The 16,851-nt window shown below is 38.4% G+C and overlaps 1 protein-coding gene across 2 annotated transcripts in view; it reads right to left on the bottom strand.

Moving 5' to 3' along the window:
* KCNIP4 (potassium voltage-gated channel interacting protein 4) overlaps positions 1-14,960 on the bottom strand; it is a 1,176,826-nt gene extending 1,161,866 nt beyond the window's left edge. The window contains exon 1 of one of the 2 annotated variants that reach the window (XM_043972814.1): positions 14,154-14,960. In XM_043972814.1, the coding sequence (XP_043828749.1) occupies positions 14,154-14,214 (61 nt within the window). In that variant the 5' untranslated portion in view covers positions 14,215-14,960. The remainder of the gene's footprint in view (positions 1-14,153) is intronic. The other variant, XM_043972810.1, reaches the window with a different exon arrangement.
* Between the last annotated feature and the right edge of the window lie 1,891 nt (positions 14,961-16,851).

Raw genomic sequence — 16,851 nt, 5'->3', positions numbered from 1 at the left:
CTAACTGAATGTTGGTTTTGTTCTTAAGATGTTTTTATTTAATCTTCTTGTGCATACTAGCATTTCAGTTGGTATTTTAGTCCTAACATTAATTTTAAGTCCCTTACATATCCCTTTTACACTCAAGTATTTATAGAAACCTCAAACTTGAAAAAGAACCAGTTTTATGATATGAAGTATGAAGAAGGGTTAATACAAACCACTTAAGTTTTTGTGATCTCTCACTCTCTGGGTGAGTCTCATCTTACTCATTTATGAAATTAAGTGTTTAGACTACATGACCTTTATGGTCCCTTCCAGATTTATACCTAGTGAACCCTTAATATTCCCTTTTGTATCAACTATGAACCGACACGTGTACTAACATAGATCTCACCAGACTATGATCTAATTTGGGCTAGACTACATAGGCACCGTGGTTCCTTCCAGTTGTCAAATTATGCAATTCTGCTAATGGTAGCCTAGATCAGAAGTGGCTCAGGCATTACAATTCAGACTACAGAATTCAGACTGGAAGCCACAATAGTGACTCCTGGTGACAAAGGCTATAGCATAGTTCCACACCCAACTCTATTTCCTCTGACTCTGTACCAAATCACCTCCTCCCTTACTATCCCCCCCAAAATAAACACATTTCTCATACTTCTTCACTTCTGTCCTTTTGAAAATGCTATTCTAGATATCTCTAATGCCCTGTCTCTCCCTTTGTGCCTATTAAATACCTACACACACCCTTTAAAATTCAATTGAAATGCCACTTTCTTCATTAAACCTTCCCTAAATCCCCAGTCAATTTCTGCCACCCTCTCAAATCTTATATGACACTTTTTTTGTGGTCCTATAATGTACTTATCATGCAATTTTGTTTGTAAAGAATGAGGAAATACATCCTTTGCGATACAGTGTTTCCATAGGCAGTACCAGTATTGGTATAATTTCCAGTTGTCTGGCCTTAGGAATTAATTGATGTATAAGTATCTCATTCCTCTTTGAAATTATAAGCTCAAGGAAAAGGGGACGATGTCTTCTTTAAACTTTTCATATCTGCGACCTCACACTCCATTGTTCTACTGTCTTAATAAAAGTTGAATAAATGAATGAAATGTAATCTTGGTTGCCATTTCAATTGCACACAGTGTAATTTCTTAAATCGGCTGATTTATTTTAAAATCCTAGAAAGAATGTTAAGTGTTGACATCTCGAAATATAAGCTTTTCCTTTCCTTCGTAAGCTTTTTAAAGTAAAGTTAAAGCCCCCATGGTGTTAATAATAATTCCCTAAAGACTTTTTAATTCACTATTCATGAGCAGATGCTCCATCAATATGGAAGTTCAATCTACTCAACAAACAAAACTTCCAAGTAGGGAAAAGTTAGGGGACTTTTATAAGCTATTGCCAATATTTATCTGCACAAATAAGTAAAGTGTGAGATTTGAAGAGAAGGTTCTATATATAAAAAATCATTATGCAATATATCAAATAAAAGCACTGCATCTAATGATTGAATTCCAAAGAGAGATCCATTTAATCAAACTGGATACATACAATACAATAAAAATGTTTTTTAACAAAATGAAAGGGGCAATTGTTGCTTTTGGCAAATTCTGTATTTGCAGACATTTGTATAGATTATTCTGCTTATTTTCAGAAAAGTGGGGGAATCTTTCTAAGGATCAGTTGCTCTAACTGGAATAATGGGAATCTTTAATGACAGTGATTGGTCCATCTTATAATTTGTGTTAGAGAAGGCAAGGAAAGCCAGTGATAATCAGACATGTGCCTTAGATTGGGTGAGAAGAGAATTCAGATGATTCAGGAGAAAAGGTAGCCAGACTCCAACTGCCTAAAATTCTACAGAGGAAGGAAGCCAAAAACGGGATGGGAAGCAACTGAGGGTAAAATTCTAACAACACAAAAAAACCCAATTCTGACGAGTACAAAAGGGGACTTGCTTAAAGCGGCTGATATAGATGAGTAGAGAATTCACTGACCAACATAGATAATAAAAAGACATAAAGAAGGTGAAAGGCAAAAACAAGTATTTGAAGATGAATGCATAACCTGTGACACAGGCCTTTAAAATATGATTAAGGGGGGCAGCTAGGTGGCACAGTGGATAGAGCACTGGCCCTGGAGTCAGGAGTACCTGAGTTCAAATCCGGCCTCAGACACTTAACACTTACTAGCTGTATGACCCTGGGCAAGTCACTTAACCCCAACTGCCTCACTAAAAAAAAAAAAAAAAAAAAAAAGATTAAGGTTGCTAAAGCTCAGACTGATCTGAAGCTAGTAAGGAATCTACATAGAAGCCAATAAAAGAGGGGAGAAAGCTATACTGGGGAAGGGGAGATAGATGTAAGACTGATCAGCATCACTACTGAGGGTGGATAGGATAATGATAAGAGAAAGTGAGGGAACAGGTGCTCATTTCTTCTTTTATTCTGTCTCTACCAAGGAGAAAAATACAAGTTTTAAAAAAGATGAGGGCTAGGTGACCTTGGATAGAGAGGAAAGCGGCATGATATGGTAGAAGTATTACTGGCTCCCAAGTAGGAGGACATAGGCCCAAATTCTATTTTTAATGTTTGCTATCTATATAACCTTGCACAAGTAAACCTCACTGGACCTCAGTTTCCTCATTTGGACATGAATAAAATGCTAACTAAATGACCTTCCTTCCAGTTCTAAAACTATGATCCCATAAGATTAATATAAGAGTATCCTTCTTCTAAAGTCATTTAACCACTAAGTGCTCCCCAGCTATTCTCTAAGATAACTCTCCAAATTGAAGAAAAAGTACCCACTCCCAGGATCTCCCTATGGCTCTAAAATAATGTAGCAGATTAAAAAGAAAAAAAGATAAGCTAAAATGACTAGTGGGGAGTTGAAAACCAAGATTAGTGGTGAGATAGTTTAGCTATATCCTATAGTGCTCAAAGATTCATGACCTTTAACCTATCAATTCCACCACAGCATACATTCCTCAACAAGGTCAAAAACAAAACCCAAGGATCCAATATATGCCAAAATGTTCATTGTAGCACCTTCCATGATAGCAAAGATTAGGAAACTAAGTGCGTATCCATCAATTTGGGAATAAAGGAATGAACTGTGCTAGATAAATACAATGGACTATTTTGAAATAAGAAATAATGGGGGCAGCTAGGTGGCACAATGGATAAAGGACTGGCCCAGGGATCTGAGTTTAAATCCACCCTCAGACACCTGACACTTATTAGCTGTATGACCCTGGCCAAATCACTCATTGCCCCACTAAAAAAAAAAAAAGAAAGAAAGAAAAGAAAAGAATATAATGGCATTTAAGATTGAGAGAAACTTGATAAGATTTACATGGGTTGATGCAAAATGAAGTAAGCAGAACCAGAGGAACAATACAGGTAATGACTACAGTCACGCAAATAAAAAGAACCCTGAAAGTACTTTGAACTTTCAGTGACTGGAATCATTAATCATTGTCTTAGAGAACAGATAAATGAATAAACCTCACCCCTCTTTGAATATGTATAAGGGAGTGCTGGGTAAGAATAGAATGTTGGTTATATCTACAGATGCATTATTATTTGTTTTTGTTTGACTATTTCCCTTTGTTACATTGGCAGGTTCAGGCCTGGTGGAGTGGATGGAATCAAAGATGGCGTAGCTAGAAATGACTGTGATGTAAAAAGCAAAAGATATCAATAAATCTTATGAGACAGAGAGAACAGCATGGAAACAGACACAAACACCAAGAAAGACCTAGAAACAGGAAGCAGAAAACCAAAAGGAAGCTGCAGGGCTGGAAAACTGAAAATGTTCCAATTTTCAAAAAAGGGACAGGAGTGTAATTCTTCAAGATATAGACCAATGAGCTTTACTCTCAACTTAAGGCAAGATTCTAAATTATGTTATTGTTTTTAATACTTTTTTTTGGTGTGTGGGTGTGGGTGTAGGGGTGTGTGTGTGTGTGTGTGTGTGTGTGTGTGTGTGTGTGTGTGTGAGAGAGAGAGAGAGAGAGAGAGAGAGAGAGAGAGATGCAATTGGGGTTAAGACACACAGCTAGTAAGTGTTAAGTGTCTGAGGTTGGATTTGAACTCGGGCCCTACTGAATCCAGGGCCAGTGCTTTATCCACTATGCCACCTAGCTGCCCTAGATTATGTTATTAAAAGTATGGTAAGTGAATATCTAGAAAATAAATCTGTAATAACAAGGAACCAGTATGGTCTCATTGAGGCTTTGTCCTACCAGACTAATCTTATTTCCTTTTCATACAAGATTACTAGACTGGAAGATCAGGGGAAAGCTGCACTTTTAGTTTAACGTCATTTCAGGCAAAGTTTTTGATAAAGCCTTTCCTGATGTTCTTTGGGATGAGACAGAAAATGGTGGTTTAGACAATGGTAGATATAAGTGAACTCCAAACTGAATGAATGGCTGCAGCCCAAGAATAATCATTATAGTTCAATGTCACTTTGAAGGAAAGTCTTGAGTAGAGCACCCCAGTGATCTCTCTTTGGTCCAGTGGTGTTCAACATTTCACTAGTCAATTAGATAGTGACATAGATGGTATAGTTATCCAATTTGTAGGTTATATAAAGCTTGGAGGGATAGCTAAAACATTGCATGTTGCAATCAATTCCCAAAATACTTTCATCTGATGAATCTAAGATGAATTTTAATAAGAATAAATGGCAAGGGGGCAGCTAGTTGCAAAGTGGTTAGAGCACCGGCCGTGGAGTCAGGAGGATCTGACTTCAAATCTGACCTCAGACACTTGACACTTACTAGCTGTGTGACCCTGGGCAAGTCACTTAACCCCCATAGCCCCGCAAAAAGCAAAAACAAAAACAAAAACAATAAATGGCAAATCTTATACTTGGGTTCCAAAATAAAGTATCTTAGTAAAATATAGAATAGGCATGTTTAGATGGCAGTCCCTTTGGGAAATATCTGGCAAGTTTATTGTACTATAAGATCAATATGAATCAACAGTGTGATAGGTTATTCAAAAAAGTTAATGTGATCTCAGGCTGCCTAGCCAGTTTTCAAACTGAGAGGTGACCCTATCTTACCATAATCTGACCAAATCTAATGTATTTCCCTAGTCCAGTGAGTCACATTTTTTAAAGCGCATTTATAAGTTGGGAAGCATCCGGAGGAGGGTAAAACAGAAGGATGTAAATAAGTCTAAAGATTAAGCTATATAAGTATTATTAGCTGGAACTAGAGATATTTAGCTGAGAAAAGACTTAAAGGACATATTAGAACAAGTTCCAAATATTGGAAGGGATGTCATGGAGAAGGAGCAGACTTTTTTCTGTATGGCCTGGAATGGCACAACTAAGACCACCTAAAATCAAAACCTTCCTATGGATTGGCCATGTCTAGGAGTAGAATGGAACCCCTAAGGAGATAGTGGCTGCTCTTTCATTGAAGTTCTTCAAGAAAAGGTTGAAGGACAATTTTCTTGCTAAGTATGACAAAATATTGGTTAAACGTGATGGTTTCTGAGATCCCATCCAACTTAGCAATTTTCTGAATAATTTCATATAAAATATGAGCTTATTGCTTTTTCTAGAACTTTTATTAAAGGGGCCAGAGTGGAATGGATATTTTAATGACAATAAAAGAAGAAAAGAAGTCAAGTCATCTGCTGCTGGCTATACATTATTAATATTTCTTTGCTTAAACCTATTTCCCCCATCTCTACTATTACTCTAAAGTCTGACATGGAAATAAACAGAACTTTGAAAATAGCTTCACACAATCACATTCATTTGACCATCATATTCATTCTACAATGTCTCACATCCGTTATTCCTTTTATTTTTGCCACTGTCACTATCATAGTCCAGACTGCTATCATATCAAGTATTCATTGATGTAAAAGTTTTGTAACTGGTCGCCTGTGCATCTTGCACAAGCTCCCAGTGTATCTAAAATGCCACTTGGAGGATATCACACTTTTTTTTAGACCCCTCATTTTCTATTAGATAGAGACTATATTCATGTGTCATTCAAGGTCCTTAAAAACATTTTTTTTATGTAAAACGTTACCATATTTGTCATTTTGTACAAGAAAACATGATTAAAAGAAAAAGTAATGAAAGTGAAAAACAGCATGTTTCAGTCTGTTCCATCAATATCAGTTCTTTCTCTGGAGGTGGATAGTATGTTTCATCAATAGTCCTTTGGGATTGTGTTGTTGAAGACAGTCAAGTCAGTCACAGTTCTTCATCAATATTGCTGTCACTGTGCACAATGTAATCTTGGTTCTGCTCACTTCACTATACATCAGTTCATAGGAGCCTTTCCAGGCCTTTCTGAACATCCTGCTTGTCATATCTTATAGCACAATAATATCCCTTCTCCATCACATACCACAGCTTGTTTAACCATTCCCCAGTTGATGGACATTCCTTTGATTTCCAATTCTTAGCCACTACAAAAAGAGCTGCTATAAATATTTTTGTACAATTAAGTCTTTTTTTCTTTTGGGGGATGTCCTTAAAAACATTTTAGGTCAATAACTGAGTTCAGTGAACTTTTATAAAATATTTTGATGACTGTATTTCAGTTTAATTGGCTTCTCTTATAATCCTATCAATTTTATTTTATGCATTTAAAAAGCATTATTCTGAGAAAACCTCCATTTGACTGCCAAAAAGTATCTAGGACATCTCTCTAAAGTCTGACAGAAAACATACCTTTCCAGCCTTGTCTCTTTACCAAAAGGCCTTTTTTTATGCAAACTTACACAATTCATTTGCTATTCTCCTCTCCATTACTGCTCCTTTTTTCTTTCTATGATTTTTGTTTGCTCATTTCCCTATCTGAAAAATTCTCCCTTTTCCCAAATGTTGACCATGCTTCAAGACTTAGATCAAATTCCAACACTTCTGTTAAGCAAACTTTGGCTGATCATAAAATATGAAGTTATTTTTTCTTTCTTTTTGAGGCTGATTTATTAGAGGTGGGATATCAGCAGTATATATATAATTCCTTTGACAATTAATCTTTGTCTTTCAAACAAGACCAACCTCCCCCCCAAACATTGATATCTCCTCCATATTTTCATGTCTCAACATATCAAACCTCCCAATAACATTTAATAACCATTTATTAAGCCCCTACAATTTGTCAGGCACCATGTTAGACCTGAGGGACACAAAAAGAAAAAAAGGAAATTATCCCTGCCTTCAAGCAGTTTACAGTGTCTTGTATATCACAGGCATTCAAATCTTTTCTCAGTCTTAAGCAATGAGGTACAGTCCACTGCTCATTCCAATATGAGTCAGGAGACATTAAATCTATTCCTGGTTCAGCTTCTAATTTGATATGTGACTTTGGGGAAGTCACTTAACCTTGCTAGACCCGAGTTTCCTCATCTGTAAAATGAAGGGTTGGAGTAAATGATCTCTTTAGTCTCATCTAGGATGCCTGTATTTTGCAATATTGAATCTGTGCTGAACCAGTCCAGTGATAGATCCAGAAGCCCACTAACTTTTTTTTTTCATCATGAATCACTTTGAAAGTCAGGTAAAGCCTATGAACCCCTTTCTCAGAATAAAAGTCTAGTTATTTAAATCATAATTGAAGGAATTGCTAAACTTCAGTTAGGGATTAGTGAAAATAAAGATGTATTCCTGAGCCATCTGAAGTCAGTCTGTGAACCCCATATTGAGAACTCTTGCTTAAGAATAGGCTTATGAGACATATCAACAATTACTGTAAGAGACAGGCTCTGTCATGATGTTGTCCAAAAGTCTTTGCACCATAGTAGAAACCAGATGTTTGAGAGGGGTTCTATCACAGCTAAAGTCAGCAGCATTTATAATTGCTTCTTAGAAAATTTAAGATTTTATCCCCTGCTCAAGGAGATTCAGTTGCTCCCCAGGGCCTTTGGGATAAAATTCAAACTTTTCTGGTATTTAAAGCCCTTCACAATCTAGCTCTAGCCCAAGTTTCCAGGAAGATTACACATTACTCCTCCTCCTCATTCACTCTGTGCTTCAATCAAATTGGCCTACCATCTGTTCCCTGAACATAGCATTCCATGTCTCACCTCTACATATTTGCACAGGCTGTCTTCCCATGCCTGGAATATGCTCCCTTCTCACCTTCATTTCTTGGAACCCTAATTCCCTTGGAAGTTCCACTCAAGCACTACCTCTTTCAGGAGGTCTTTCTTGATCACCCCATCACTTCGATCCTCCCCATTATTGTATATTTATTTTGTATACAGCATGTATTTGCTTATCTGTGAATAAATTGTATCTCTCCCCTCTCCTCCCAGATCCAGAAGAATGTAAGATTTCTGAGGACAAGAGACCTTCACTTTTATCTTTGTATTCCCAGTGCCTAGCAGCAGGCATGAAACACAGCAGGTGCTAAATAAATGCTTATTGCTTGTTGGTAAACTTCATCAGCTGTCTGTGTGCTGACAAAGTTAAGGTCACAGAGATAAGCTTGGTCTAGATGATCCTTTAGGAAGTAAGGGAAGATTTTTGTTTGTTTGTTTGTTTGTTTGTTTTCCCACAACCAAGCAAGCAGAGCAATACATAGCTCTATGTATCAGGTCAAGAATTGGAAAGCTTTTCCAGAAGAGATATGTCAAGGCTCCCCTCCCTAGTGTGCAAGGTAAGTGCTGATTGCAAACCATTTGTCCCATCTCTAGTCTGTTGTGGAGGCAGCAGCAAAAATGGCTGCTGGTTCCTGTACTACACCCACAGGCTTTTGTGTACCTGGTTTTGTATTCCTTCAGAAACTATGGAATCTATTTCCACCAAAGCATGTTTCTTGAGACAGATAAGGGCAGTGCTCATCGGTGAGAAAAAAAAAAAAGACTGACCTTGTTAAACAGGCTAGACTTGGGAGCAGGTGCCTCATGCCCCTCCAACTATAGGAAAATGACCATTTCAGATAGAAGGGTCAAGCAATCATTACATGGAAATGTAATTCTGGGCCTTAATTGTTAGTTTAGATCTACTATGAGGATGAATGCTAATCAGATCCAACAGAGGGCTTAACGTTGAGCTACAAGAAAACCATTATCCAAGACAAAAAATAATTGGCCACAGCTTCCTCTAGCAACAGAGTTTTAACACACTCAGTTTGTTGGTGGATTTTACTTCATTGCTTTATTTTTCTTTTTTTTTCTATCTCTACTTTATAGTCATATGTAAGACCTTTCAAATAGGGTTATCTTTATATAGGTTTCTCCAGTTGTAATTTATTCCAAACTAAAGTTGCGAGATTACATAAAAACAAAACATTCAAATAATAATACAGATGATAAATGATAAAAATAATTGTAATAATAATAGCTAGCACTGATTTCAAATCTTTTGAGATTTGAAAATGATTGACAAATATCTCATTCTATCCTCAAAATAATTCTGGAAGGTTGGTGCTATTATTATCCACATTTTTACAGATAAAGAAACTGAGACAGGCAGATAATAAGCAACTTGCCCAAGGTCACACATCTTGTAAATGGTCAGATTTTAAATAAGTCAAATGTTTATTAATATATGGTAGGTTTCCCCCATACCAATCTAACTAGTATCCAATGTTTTCATGATACCTTTTATTTAAGAAGGCTTATTCATACATTTTTTTCTAAAGTAAGATAAACCCAGTGACACAAAACTAAAAAGTACTGTCAAACAATTTAAAAATATAAAAATAACCAGAAACCCCACCTTGTGTTTCTTGTATATGACATTTGATGTCCTCCTGCCTCTGCACTTTTGTTCAGGACATCTATTTCTGGAATTTTCTCCTCTCTCACCTCAACCTGTTGGAAGCCATTACTCTTTTCTTTTCTTTTTTTTTTCTTTTTTTTTTTTTTGTGAGGCAATTGGGGTTAAGTGACTTGCCCAGGGTCACACAGCTTTTAAGTGTTAAGTGTCTGAGGTCAGATTTGAACTCAGGTCCTCCTGACTCCAGGGCCAGTGCTCTATCCACTGTGCCACCTAGCTGCCCCAGCCATTACTCTTTTCAAAGCTCAATTCAAGCGCCGATTTCCTTCAAGAGGAATTTCCTGATTTCTTCATTTATATGTTAGCTATTATTTATAAAATCCACCCCAAAACTGCAAACATATTGGGAGTAGAGTGGGATAAAAGGATTAATTGTTTGATTTGTTGTGCAACAATCAACCCAGGATATGATACCTTATAGTAACAGGCACAGTTATAAAAAAGGTACAAAGCATATGCATCCTTAAAGTATTTTTGGTGGTGGCACTTTTTTTTTTTACATATTCTGAAGGAGGGAGGCTATTAAGTAAATAAAATTCTGGGCTATTAAATATTAAAGAATGTATTCAGGGGCAGCTAGGTGGCACAGTGGATAGAACACCAGCTGTGTGACCCTGGGCAAGTCACTTAACCCCAATTGCCTCACCAAAAAAAAAAAAAATAAAGAATGTATTCTACTTAATGCTAATTTTCCCATAAGGAAAAATTAAAGCAAAGAGAGGGACCAAAATATTCCCAAGTAGAACAAATGTTTCTGATGAAAGAGTGAACCTTCAATATAAACACTATCTGAAGTAAATGTCTTAATAAAAATATGTACTATATTTCATATCGGAATTCATGTAACCATGTTTTATGCCACATACTTCATTAATTTCCCCAAATTTTAGCATAGTGACTTTAGGGAAGAGTACATATTCTTTAGCTGAGAAAGCTATCTAAAGAGAGAAAAACTCCTGAATTTTTAATAAAGACAAACACACATATGAGTATATATGTGTGTGTATATATGTACACACATATATAGTGTGTATACATATATGTATAAATAAATATACATCAACACCAGTCATTTACACAATAATTAATTATCTCAGAAGATCTCATATTTTTCCTTATCACAATATAAAGGAAAATATAAATATCATACAGTTATATAAGTATCACATGGTTAATATGACCTGGCATGAAATTATTAATTGACTTTGGCATATCCTTAATGGACATTTAATGAAACTTAAGTAGAAGCCATGATGTTCATCAAGGCACAAATTCAAAACTGAAGAGATTTTTCCCCAAACTCTACCACTGAAGCACACATGATACACTACATCATATAACATTTGCCATCTCTAATTTAAACAACACTATTAGTCCACCAATGAATAGTTTTGTAGGGTTTTTCTTTCTATGGTCTAATTTCTAATTTTCTTTAAAAAGTACACTGGATTTGTTATCTTTTCTTTTCTTGCTATCTCTCCAGTGATATAAAATTACATATTTTTCTTTTCTATCTGGGGAACAAGGAAACGGGCATAAAAATAAACACAAGAAATATACTCTGGATAGATTTTGACTAAATGTGGGGACTAATGTGGGTTGGCATGAAGAAGGGAAACGCATATTGTAATCAAGAAGAAGTCCATTCAAAAAGTATTTACTTTTTATAGTGGTTTTGTTTGTTTTCTATATCATAACTTGTTAATTTATTTTCTAAAAGCATTAAATGACTTCATCTACATTAACCCTGAAATTATGTTGATTGATTAAATTACTAAATACGTCACCTGAAAGAAGGGAAAGAAAAAAAAAACAAGGATGAAGTTCTTGTGGATTTGGAACAAAAAGTGTTTTCATAGCAACCCTCTTCCCACAATACCCAAAAGTTTAACTTCTCTTTCACTGATGTAGTTTTCCCTTCTCTTGTCCTTTCTGCTAAACACATTTTACCATGTTATCCTTTGTCTCCAAGTCATCTCAGAATCATAGACTTGGAGTTAGAAGAAGTCCCCAAAAGTCATCATTTCCAACCTCTTTGTCCGTGGAAGAGACCATTCTTTTCACATTTGGGGTATGGTGTCTAGCCTCTACCTCAACTTGTTCAAATCCCTTGAAGTTGGATAATGTTTACCACATACCTGAGCATATAATTCTACAGGAAATGGTCCTTTACAGGAGCACTTCTTCCCCTACAGTCTTCACTTAAAATTCATCTAAGGAATTATCATATGAATCCCCCACCTGTGGCAGACACATTCAAAAGAAAGTTACAGGAAAGTTTCTATTTGAAAAGTCACTATGATCTCATTCCATCCACACATACCAATTCTAGTAATTTGTGAACAACGTGCCCACAATAGGTATCAAATTAGCATCCGTCAGTGAAGTGCTCCCTTTCTGAATCAGGCTGACACCAGTCAGGGATGGACAGTTTTCACTCTAGCACCCCTAAAACAATGAACTTGGCCCATTTCAGTAAAGGCTGCAAGCTTGAATTGAGCTGTGTCTCTATAAAGCAAACTGGAGATAAAAACTCCAACTGACCTGATTTGAGATAAAAGGTGAATAGGTCCAGATCCATTGACTTACTTCCTATATAGCCTACTGAAAGACAAGCTTTTATCACTAGCAATCTCAGTCCACACAGTATGTGCGGTATTCAACACTGTCTGCCCAATTCACTGAAAGTTCATTTGATTATAAAGTTTGTCAGAACATGAAAGAAACCGGTTATTCATAGTATCCCCAGAATCTTACAGCCTGTTTCTTGTTTCTCTAGTCATATCAGCACTTTAAAACAAAAACACAGCTTCTTACCAATTTGTTTAAAATTTCCAGTAGGAAAACAAATCACTCCTCTTCTAATGGGTACTCTGTAAATCTTAAAAATAAAGCAACTCATTCATTACTTTAAATGGGATATTTTACTACTGAAACAGTTAGCCCACCTGATTATAATTTCATACATCTATTTATTTATTGCCCTGGATTTTTTCTTAGAAAAACATGTTAATGGATTTAGTAGACAAATGAGGGACAGCAGACCTAAAAGATCATGAACATATTTCCAAAATGAACATATTTCCAAACAATCTTCATAACTTAATCTTACAGCAGTTTTACTGCTTAAAGTGGTACCAGAACAAGCCAGGAAGTTTGAGATAGAAACCTTTTTAAAAGCCTCATATCCCTAAAAAAGAAGTCAATCTTTCGATTTGAATCTCCCTTGAAAATAACAAGGAAGGGATGGAGAAAGAGAGAAAGTGTGAAAAACTTTATTACAAATAATGGAGCAAGATCTGCAGAAAACCAAAGTTCAAGTTGGAAGTGTCTTACATCAGACTGAAATTTCTGAACCAGCATAAACAACAACTATGGCAAAGACCTCAGTGCCTCCTTTTCACGGCTCGAAAGCATTTTTTTCCCCTTCCAAGTTTTGGGTACCGCTAACTAAAACTGCACTAACGTCTGCGGGGACTTATTTTATAAAATAATATGGAAGGAAAATATTTTGGCATGATGTCCATCACATTTACAGCCCCACTACGATGTAAACATCAAGGCCATTTCCAAACAAAACCTCCGAACCAGAGATGTTTATTTGTATGGGTACCATTTTTAAAGGTGGTTGGTTCGTGCACCACCGAGTCTGTTCTGCTAAATACGACTGAACGTTTACCACCCTCTCCCCACCCCACCCCCCTCCGTCTCTCTCAAAATGCGAGTTACCGTAAAACCACAAGTTCGATGGTGCAGAGCCATCTACCTTTCCAAGGCTAGATATAAATTATTTCCAAATGTCACAGAGGACCATTTTCTCTGAACACGATAAATTGAAGCTGGCAATAAAACAAGACATACGGTCGTGCCCAAGAAATTGGCACGGGAAAGATTCTAGTTGTATATTACAAGTGAAGGCGATGGGGTGGGGTATAATGAAGGGATGTTTGGGAGCATAAAGGAGAAGTACACTTTGAGGATCAATAGGGTTTTGGCGGAATTCTCTCCAGGTATTAGGGGAAGGAGGTCTGAGGGCTGGAGTTCTCCTGCAGGTGCATAAACAACCAGGGCAATTTCAGAGAAGGCAAAAGTATCCAACAGGATCGCAGGGGACCTTTCCGCCTCTGAGTTTCAAACACACTTCAAGCATTGTTATTACTTTCGTTTTTGTTTTTTTCTTTTTGTTTTTGGGTTTTGTTTTTTTGTTTTTTTTCTTTTTCGGATCCGGATCTTTCATGCACTAGTCCCTCCACCCGTCCCCGCCCCTTTGCCCAGCCTGCCCGGGGTGACTCTCATGCAGCAAGTCCACAGCGTCCCCTGACAAGTGGCAGCAGCCCCAGCTCAGCTTTGAAGGGATAAGGGCACAAGCCCGCATGCTTATTGCGTCCTACCGCCTGTAGAGCTCGCTTCCTCCAGCTGAGCAGAGATACTTTCCACCCGCCTGACATTCATGCTGCTGCGCGGAGAGGGCTGGCTGGCTAGCGGGCTTGCTGGGCTGGGCTCGGGAGGCAGTGCCTGGAGGACGCTGGTTGGACTCCACAGACCACCCCGGCACACTGGCACACGCGCGCGCACACACAGACACACACACTCGCGGAGGGTGCAGGCTGCGCAGAGCTCTGGGAGCGCCGAGCCGTGTGCAAGGCTGAGTCCGAGCTGGAGGCGAGTTGCCTGCGCGCTTGCGACTGGACAGACAGGGAGGGCGGAGGCTGGAGGCGGGAGGAGGCAGTGGCAGCTGCTCCGTGGCTTTGGACCCTCCGGGCTGTGAGCGAGGCGGGAAGCACCAGCTACGCACGCTAGGAGCCCGAGAGCGCGAGCCCGGCTACTAGAGAGACAGTGTTATCGCTTCCCCTTGCAGCCTGCCCGGGCGCCTCCCCCTGCCACCTGCTGCTGATGCACTGAAAGCAGGGGCAGCCACTCGGATGCTCTGGGCGGCAAGAGCCGGACCCAAAATAGACTGTAACCTACTTAGGGGAAATCTGGGCACAGCACTCTCCACCAGGGGAGCCCACCTAAGTCAAGGGCATTGCCCCCCTCTCTCACTCTCGTCCTTATCGGCTGTCACAAGCGGCCACCTTGCACGACCTGGGCTGCCCCATGGGCAGGTATCTTTCTCTGGGCTAGATGGACAGAGAGGGTTTTATTCCCCAAGTATTTGTTGCAACTCTCCACCTGCTGGCAAGTGGCACTTTGGAGTTGGTTCCTGTGCCGGAGAGAACAGGAAGCAGAAAAAGGGAGACTAGATTTGCCCTTCTACATCTGGCAAAGGGCCAACAACAGACTCCAGTGGAAACTTCCCTTTGCAAGTCTAACCGGCCTTGCTACACTGCCTGGCCTGCACCTGCTTTAAATAACGGGTGGCAGCCAATTCCCTGGGTATTAAGAGCTGAATGAAACGCCCAGAGGACAAAAACAAAAACCTGAAAAGACCCACCTGATCATCCCACGCATAAGGTGGGGTTGAGTCCTCTAGAATATAACACTTCTGTGATCAATTTAACAGTGTTTCTTGGTGGTGTCACCAGCACATATTGCTGGCATTCAGCATTCAGTTTCATATGCACTCCTAAGGATACAGCAGCCAGAAGCCATTTGAAAGGTTAGTTACAAAAGGATTTTAACAGACTACTAGGCATTTCAATTCTAGACGGTTACTAAGATGGGAGAAGGGTTGTGGAGAGGAGGAAGAACAAAACTTTCTTCTGTGCAGAAGACAGTGAAAATAGTGTCTCAAAGAAAACTGCGTATTTGTGGGAACACAAAGGTTTCCCTTAAGGTTTGCCAATCTATGTCCTGGAACAAGCAATGTCATTTTTTTTCAGTCTCTCTTAACTTTCCTTCCCAGCTCTACTTTTCTTTAATCTATTCTAACTACACTCTTAGGGTTTTTTTGTTTTGTTGTTTTGTTTTGGGTTGGTCCCAACTGCCTATCAACAGATAGGCAACACAGCTGTAATTTATCAGCTTTGAGAGTTGCATGAGAACTGAGAAGTGACATGCCCATCTTCACAAAACAGTATTAGATGCAGGGCATGATCCAAGACTCCAAGATCCTGTATCTCCTACCCCATTCTACCTAGCCAATTCTACTGTTACTCAGAACTAATTAAGGATTATAGTATTTAAAAGTAAAAGGTGCCTTCAAGGTCAGCTAGTACAGGTTGATTAACCATTTTTTCTCATGGCAGTCTGATGTCATCTATGAACTCTTTTTCAGGGGGGGGAAACAGGTATTTAAAGGCATAAAATAAAATACACAAAATTACCAAGAAAATCAATGATAGTGAAATATAATTATGAAAAAGATTCCTTTATTTAAGTTAAGAACTCTTAACTAAACCTCTCATTAGGGCTATATAGGTCATAGGACTTTCCAAGTACATATAAAAAGTGTTAGAGCCAGAGTTTGAAAGCAGGTTTTCTGATGGCAAATCCTGTGCTTTTTCCTCTATGCTTACCATAGAGGCGGAATGTTGCAAAGAGCAGCAAGTATGAGATTCAGAGTCAGGAAGACATTGGAAGTCTTGAAGAGAAGTGTGATAGAAACTAGCTATGTGACCATGACAGAGTCACTCAACCTCTTTAGGCCTCCTTCAGTTTTCTCATAAGTGAAATGGGGAATACAATTCTAGCAGTACCTCCCTTCTAAGGATGTCGTGAAGATCAGGCAAGGTATAAAATACTTTGGAAAATGCAATCATTCTACCTTTTGTCAGCTGTGGTATCTGATGCCACTGCTACTGGTTCTGGTTCATCCTCAAAAACTCTTTGTTCCATTCTTTTTGTATCCTGAAGATCAGGTTTAGTCTATAGTGATCAAATAAAATAGAATCAGAAGAGAGAGATAAGGACCTGGGGGTCTAATAACTAGGGATCAGAAAAGGCTTTGGGGGTCCCAACATTAGGATTCTAAGAGGTAGAGGTGAGGTGGGAGTGGATTCTAGTCATGGTGTTCATCAATACTAAATTCAGAATAGCAGCAGGTAGGCCAGTTTTGCATCAGCAAAGGGGTAAAAATAGTCTCAGATGCTTAAGGTTGAATCAACTCTAGTGATAAGAGAAATATATCCTTTTCACCCAAGTTCAAAG

Source organism: Dromiciops gliroides, chromosome 6 (genome assembly GCF_019393635.1).
Source record: "Dromiciops gliroides isolate mDroGli1 chromosome 6, mDroGli1.pri, whole genome shotgun sequence".
Taxonomy (NCBI): Eukaryota; Metazoa; Chordata; class Mammalia; order Microbiotheria; family Microbiotheriidae; genus Dromiciops; species Dromiciops gliroides.
Note: the sequence above shows the minus strand (reverse complement) of the source record. Positions and strands in the feature narration are given on the sequence as shown.